Source organism: Penaeus chinensis, chromosome 21 (genome assembly GCF_019202785.1).
Source record: "Penaeus chinensis breed Huanghai No. 1 chromosome 21, ASM1920278v2, whole genome shotgun sequence".
In the NCBI taxonomy this organism is placed as follows: domain Eukaryota; kingdom Metazoa; phylum Arthropoda; class Malacostraca; order Decapoda; family Penaeidae; genus Penaeus; species Penaeus chinensis.
Genome location: NC_061839.1, coordinates 1,608,460 through 1,615,959, shown reverse-complemented (window position 1 = coordinate 1,615,959; position 7,500 = coordinate 1,608,460). Strand labels below are relative to the sequence as shown.

The window sequence follows — 7,500 nt, the reverse complement described above, 5'->3', positions numbered from 1 at the left end:
AGAAAAAAAAAAAAGGAGAGAGAGGGAGAGAGGTGTATCTAAGGTGATAATTAAAACCATCCTGGATATGAAGCAATGAGGAAATACCTTATAAAATCGTGATATCCTTTTTAATTATTTATTTATATATATATATATATATATATATTTTTTTTTTTTTGCTTTTCTTTTCTTTTCCTTTTTTTTGTTTACGTTTCCTTTTCTTTGTTTCACTTTTCTTTTCCTTTCCTCTTTTTCTTCTTCTTCTTACCATATCCTCCTCACTGCAGAAGGTACTTGGTAGTTAGCCCGAGCTCTTAACAAGGAGATGGCGAGCGAGAATTCCGAAGCACTGATTCGAATCTCTGATTGAGTCGGAGAAGCGCCAGGTCCTCCCGGCTCACACGTAGAATCTCGATCTCCATTAGGAGTCTCTCGAGGGGCTTGGGAGACGTTCCTCTGCGTTGGAGGGAGAAGGAGGGAGAAGGCTCCCGGGGATTCAGCCTGACGTCAGGGAGCAGAAGGAGGGGGGAGGAGGGTTTGGGAAGAGGAGGGAGGGGGGGGGGGAGGAGGGAAGTGAGATGGAAGAGAAAGGAACGAAAAGAGAAGATAAAAAAAATATAACGAAACGAAACTCGAAAGAAAGAAAAAGGAAGACGGAAGAGAAAAGGAAGAAACTAAAACAAAGCGAGACTCGAAAGAAGGAAGAAGGAAGAGGAAAGGAAGTGAGAAAACTAAAACAAAGCGAGACCCCAAAGAAGGAAGAAGGAAGAGGAAGAGACAAAAGATGTCCCTTCAGCTCCTCTGCTTCGCCTCCGAAACAGACGTCGGGCCAAAGCACCCCTCGTCTCTCCTTAACTCCCTTCCTCTCTTCTTCCCTTCCTCCTCCTCTCTTCTTTCTTTCCTCCCTTTTCTCTTAACCCTCTCTCTCTTACCTCCCTCCTTCTCCTCCCAATCACCCACATCTCGCTCTCGACACCGAGACCCCCCCTCTCCCCCCGCTAATGGCATCTAATAAAAACCAATTATATCTCCCAAGATCAATCACCTTTCACCAAGAGCGTCTACCCCCCCCCCCCCCTCTAAAGTCGAGTTACGTTCGCTGCACAACCTCAGTTATTACAACCTCATGGGAATGGGAGGGAATGGGAGGAGAAGGAGGGGGGGGGGTCCCATTCTCGATCCCCTGTCTAAGTAGTCTAAAAGTCGTCTGAAAAGAAGAATGGTGATCTAAAACGACTATTAATTTATTGGATTTGCATTTTTATCTTTGCATTTTTATACTCATTATCAATCTTTTTTATGTTATTCTCTTTTGTTCGTTTGTGTTTCTGAATTCCTGTTCGTGTTGGTGGCGTCCCCAGCGCAGCCGGCATCAGTATGCATTTCTCTCGGTTCCTACGTCTAGCTATTCACTCTCGGACCCCGCCGCTCTCTCTCTCTCTCTCTCTCTCTCTCTCTTTTTCGCTCTCTCTCGCTCTCTCTCTCTCTCTCTCTCTCTCTCTCTCTCTCTCTCTCTCTCTCTCTCTCTCTCTCCTTAGTGGTCCTCTTTTTCTCTTTTGTTCCTATTTATGTTGTTTTGCATCGTTTATTATCTATTTCTTTCTATGTTATGTTGTTGCTATTCCTTATATCACTATCTCATCCTTTTTCGCTTTTCTTCTTTCTCTCTCTCTCTCTCTCTCTCTCTCTCTCTCTCTCTCTCTCTCTCTCTCTCTCTCTCTCTCTCTCTCTCTCTCTCTCTCTCTCTAACCCTCTCCTTCTCTCTCACTAACTCCTTCCTCCACTTTCTCTCTTCCGCCCGAGCTCCCTCCGTCCCCACCCCCTCCCCCAGTCCCCGTCTGTCCTCGTCCTTGGTGCTCGTGACCTAAACATCCTGACCTCGGGGGAGCGGTCGGCCACGCCCCCTTCACACGACCCTCATTCAAAGAGAGGAGAAATGGTGACATCTGGCATCTCAGCCCCATCGCCGGTCGGACTTTGTTTTGGGGGAAAAGTTTAGGGGGAAATGGGAAGGAACGTCGGTGGCCAGTTTGTTTTGGGGGCAATTCTAGGGGAAAATGAAGAAGAGAGAGAGATGTTTAACTTGTTTTAAGGAAGTTACAGAAAATAGGAGGAAGAAAAATTACAGAATATAAAGTGTGGTTTTTGACTGGTTAAGATATTTAGAAAGGTAAGCGACCTAAACAATTTTGATTATACATAATGTGAAAGACGATGGCAGAATAAATACACACATCATGGTAGATTAAAATATTCAGTAAAAAAGGGTCCCTTTTGGTTAAGCGAAATTTGATTACCCTATTAGCTAACGAACTCTAATTGTTAGATAATAGTACCAATGAAAACTGTTTGCCTCGATAATAGAATGTTAAGAATAGTCATAAAGGTCTATTAGATGTATTGTGATAATAGTGGTGACAGCGCTGATGAGAGACATGAAGACTGTAATTACCTCTCTCTCTCTCTCTCTCTCTCTCTCTCTCTCTCTCTCTCTCTCTCTCTCTCTCTCTCTCTCTCTCTCTCTCTCTCTCTCTCTCTTTCTCTATCTCATTCTGTACACACACACACACACACACACACACACACACACACACACACACACACACACACACACACACACACACACACACACACACACATACACACGCGGGCGCGCAAATGCACACGCATTCATTTTATATTTACACGCCCATCCGCCGTTACACGAAAAGCCGTGTCTCGCGCTGAATAAGAGGAGAAAAGGCAATAATAATAATAAGCCTCTCAACGACCTGACAATAAATCAGCTGGCATCATAATCTTTCCCGATCGAGGTTTTCGAAAATTCGCCTTACATCACAAACACCTTATTATTTCCAACACACTCTCCTAGTGCTTTTGAGGACGATGAGAGAGAGAAGCGAAGAGAAGAGAAAGAGAAGCGAGAGAAGAGAAGAGGAGAAGAGAAGAGGGGGTGAGAAGAGAAGAGAAGAGAAAAGAGAAAAAAGAGAGACGATGAGAGAGAGAAGAGAAAGGAAGAGATTGAGAAGAAAAAAGAGAAGAGAAAAGAAGAGAAGGAGAAAATAAAAGAGAAGAGAAGAGAAAGAGAAAGAGAAAGAGAAAGATAAGAGAAGAGGAAAGAAGAAGAATGGATGAGAAGAGAAGAGAAGAGAAGAAAGAGAGAGAAGAGAAGGAGAGGGAGAGGGAAAGAGAGGGAAGAGAGGGAGATAGAGAGATAGATAGATGGATAGAGAGAGATTGAGATAGATGAAATAAAAACATAGACCGAGATCAACATAGAGCGCACGGAGAGGGGATGAGACAGAGAGAGAAAGTTGTGCCATAAACGAAGCCAGTTGAGAACGAATCAAAATGTCTTGCAGGAAGGAAAGACAGAGCTGCCTCACGGAGATCTCGCGTCCTTTCCTCAGCGACACCGAGGCATCACAAGTCTTGTAAATTTTTTGTCTATTTATCCATTTATAAGCCATCTATTTGGTACTTGGTTCCAATAATTAATGGCTAATTGTTGTTTGCTTGATTTTTTTTTTTTTTTTTTTTTTTTAACCTTTAACGGTAATTTTTCTCTTTCTTAAATCCTAGATTTGGTCGAGCGCGCGTTTGGGGGAGAGCCGGGGGAGAGGGCAAGGGAGAAAGGGGGAGGGAAGGGGAGAGGGAGAAAGGAAAAAAAAGTAGAGGGAGTAAGAGGAAGGGAGAGGGAGAAAAGAAAAAGCAGGGGAAGGAGGAAGAAGGGGAGAGGGAGAAGAGGGTGGACAGAGAGGGGGAAAGGGAGGGCAGGGGAGAGGCGGAGGAGGAGAGAGGGCAGTATGGGAAATGCGAATGAGACAAAGCAGGGGAGGAGAAAAGAAAAAGGGAAGGTAAAGAAGGCGAAAATAAAAGGGGGGAGATAGAAGACAAGGGAGGATAATAGAAAGAAAAGAAGAAGGGAAGGGGAAAAAAGAGGAAGAGGAGGAGGAGGAAATACAAGCGAGGGGAGAGGAGAGAGAGAGGGGGGAGAGGGGGGAGAGGGGGGAGAGGGGGGAGAGGGAGGTCGAATTCGGGTCAGTCCTTGGCTCCTTGTGGTTGCTCCTTGCAAGGCGCCGTCGCCCGGGTCGCGCGAGGGATTGCCTCACTTTGCAGGAGCGAAATCATTCGTTTCTTTTATCATTTGTACAACTGCATTATCAGCATTATTCTTCTTATTGGGATCGATGGCATTTTCGCATTATCCTTATTATATAATTACTATCATTATCCTTCTTATCCACATCATTACCCGTTATAGTCGTAGTTACAGTTATAGTAATAATAGCTCTAGTATTTACTTACTTGCGTGCGTGCGTGTGTGTTTGTGCGTGCGTGTTTAACCTGTCGTGCTTGCAGTTACGACTTACACTCTTTCATAAAAATTAACTGTGATTTATGTCTGTCATATAACTGTACGAAGAAGCTTTAATCTTTAAGCTTTAATCGCTGCCCCGAGTACAGTACCTGCGCTTTATATGAAGACAATAAACTCATTAAGGTTGACTTAATTGTGTCGAGGTGCAGTCAGGGATGAAATTATTTCTAATAGACAATAGATAGTGAGTGCCTTTTCGTATCAGAATGTTGTGTGCTTTTTCACAACGAAAGAATCCTTGCGATGTTGTCTAATTTCAAGTCGAAGAATTCCTTTTGATTCCTTTTATGATGCATATCCTTTTATCATATACATCAGCAAAAAAGGTAAAATAACTGACAAAAATTGAAAAAAAATCCAGTAAAACCATTTCCTCGTCGAGAACACCTTTCTGAGAAAATCCCTCAATTCATCCGGACACAAAAAGTAAAACTAAAAAGAAGCAAAAAAGGCGACATCCCGAGCACCTTCCCGGGACCCGCGGCGAAGACTTCCCGACAGGTGCTGCAACCTGTGACGTCATCAGTTTCGGGAACTCGGGAGCTGACGTCGTGTTCCGCTGTTGCAGGAGATGTTGTGTTCCGCTGTTGCAACACCTGATCTTGTTACTAGTGTCAAGGCTCGACTCTCACCCATTGTCGGAGATTCTGCTCGTGTGGAGAAGCATTTTTTTTTTTTTTTTTTTTTTTTTTAGATGTGTGGGCTTAAATCTTTCTATCTTTTTTTTTTTTTCTCTCGATGATTTGGGATCTATTGTCCCTCCCCTTTCACCTCTTTCATTCTTGATATCTTTCTCCTTCTATTTACCTCCCATCCTCCTGCCGTCTGTTCACCTTATCGTTCTTTCTCTTGGTCTCTCATTCATTTTCGGTCCTACATACCCCCTGCTCTCCCTTCTGCCCTCCCTCCCTCTCTCTATCTTTCTGTCCCTCTCTTCCTCCCTCTCCCTCTCTCTCTCTCTCTCTCTCTCTCTTTCTCTCTCTCTCTCTCTCTCTCTCTCTCTCTCTCTCTCTCTCTCTCTCTCTCTCTCTCTCTCTCTCTGTCTCTCTCTTTCTCTCTCTCTCTCTCTCTCTCTCTCTCTCTCACACACACACACACAGAGTCCTGAATCATTCCCGGCAAAGAGCGAGACTGAGAACCCGAGAGCAATTTCAAACATTCCCTGGCAATCTAAACAGGAAGGAAGGAATAACGACAAAAAGGAGAGCAAAACCGGCGCCCAGGCCGCCGATCCAGACCCGACCCGCCAGACGCAAGCAGACAAGCAAGCACACCAAGCAGCGAGGGATGCGATTAGAGGCGAATTAGACTCATCTAAATTCAGGCGGCGTCGCGGGGAGGAAGTGAGTGAAACAATGACGTGCGTTCATCATGAAGAACGTTCATCGTGAGATTTTCAGCGGGCGTGAACGGGGTCGCTGTGTTCATGGCCCTGTAGCCCTCCCTCTCCCGCCTCCCTCTTCTCCCTTCCTTCCTTCCTTGATCTCTTCTTTCTTTCCTCGTCTTCTTTCTCTTCCTTCCCTCCTAGTTCTCCTCTTAACCCTTCCTCTCCTATTCCATTTCCCCTGCTACCTCCTCTCTTCGTCCTTTCTGTTATCCTCCTCTCCTTCCATCCCCCCTCGTCCTTGTTCTTCTCCTCCCCTCCTCTATCACTTCTTCCCATTCTCCTCCCCTTACCCCGCTCCTCTCCTTCTCCTCTCCCCTCCTCTCTTCCTCCCCCCCCCCCCCCTTCCCTTCTGGATGAACCACACCCTCAATGCCATTATGCCATTATAACACTGGAAGTTTCAATATCCATTCAGTCCCATAACATTAAGATTGAACAAGGTCGTTTATTTCTGTCAAACATTACTTCACTTTGGATTCGATTATACTCCCTAGTGTTCAACACGGTTTTTAATTATCTACAGTTGCCTAGTAAATGGTATGATTTTTTTAGACAATATAAGTTTACTTCGGTTTGATGTAATTTGGGGAAAAGTTTTTATCATCGTCAGGAAAAGCTACAAATATTACAATTGTAAAGCTGAGTTGCTAAAACGACTCCAGTGACGTAAGTATTGATGTTACTATTTACTGTATCAAATAGTCAATGAATTGATAAAAAAAAGCGATGCTAATATTGACTTTATGATTATATGTAATTTCTGTTAAAGCTGCTATGCTGTTCTAAACGATTCCCTCGCCAGTTATGAAACGCAGACTTCGCTTTTCCTCTATATGACATCTAGGTCATTGTTATACTAGTGATGCTTGTAATTCTGTATTCAACATACATTTATCAAAAACAATGTATATCCTGTAGTGAGTAGGAACCACTGGACCAAACACATACACTACTTTTCCCATAATGATAAACATAGATGATCATGTATCACATACCGACATCCCTCATCCCTAAACAGGAGACTCCAACGCGCTGTATAAAACGATCCAAATATTCTAAAAACCCGTAGAAGCCTTCCTTCCATGAATTTTTATTATACATACGTCATACACGTATCCACATGCAGGCCGCTAGCTCGGAATCGTGTCTCTCGAACGATAATTCTCAGTGACAGGTTAGTGAACCACTGCAGGGTCGTGACTTACCTGCACATTTGAATGATTTCCTGCATCTGGAATGTGTGTGGCAAGTGTCCTTCGCTGCGATCAGTGTGTGGCGGCGCGGCGGTTCCCGTGGGTCATGGAGAGCACCACTTCTATTCCATGAGCTCGCGTGGGAGCGATAAAGTCAAGTGTCCTCGCGTGATCCGTCTCACAGGCGACCCGTGCACACTCTCCACCGGTTCATGCAGCACTGATCGTCCCTACACCATTGCTACCTGAAGTGTCTTAGCCCCGCCCAGGGCATGCCAGGCCCGGGCTCCAATGGGCCGATGGGCGCCCCTGATTGGCCGAGGCGCCCGGGGAGGCGGGCCCTAATCCCGGTCAGCCCCTCCCAGGTCTTCGGCAGATGGACACTGACAGCATGACCTAGCTTGTGACGTTTGCATTGTCTCGGCAAAAAAGAAAGGGAGAAAAAGGGCGATGGGTTCGAAGCGAAGAGAGTGTTATTCAACATTCACTGGCGAGCGGGGTGTCGGTAGTGAATAACGCGGCTGGCCGCCGGGGGGGGGGGGGGTAGGGGAGGATCT

The 7,500-nt window shown here is 45.2% G+C and overlaps 1 protein-coding gene across 1 annotated transcript in view; it reads right to left on the bottom strand.

Annotated features, from left to right (window-relative positions):
- Positions 1 to 7,152, bottom strand: part of LOC125036667 (single-minded homolog 2-like) — a 95,306-nt gene extending 88,154 nt beyond the window's left edge. Inside the window, exon 1 of the mRNA XM_047629462.1 lies at positions 6,956 to 7,152. Coding sequence (XP_047485418.1) covers positions 6,956 to 6,981 — 26 coding nt within the window. The 5' untranslated portion in view covers positions 6,982 to 7,152. The remainder of the gene's footprint in view (positions 1 to 6,955) is intronic.
- Positions 7,153 to 7,500: the final 348 nt, after the last annotated feature.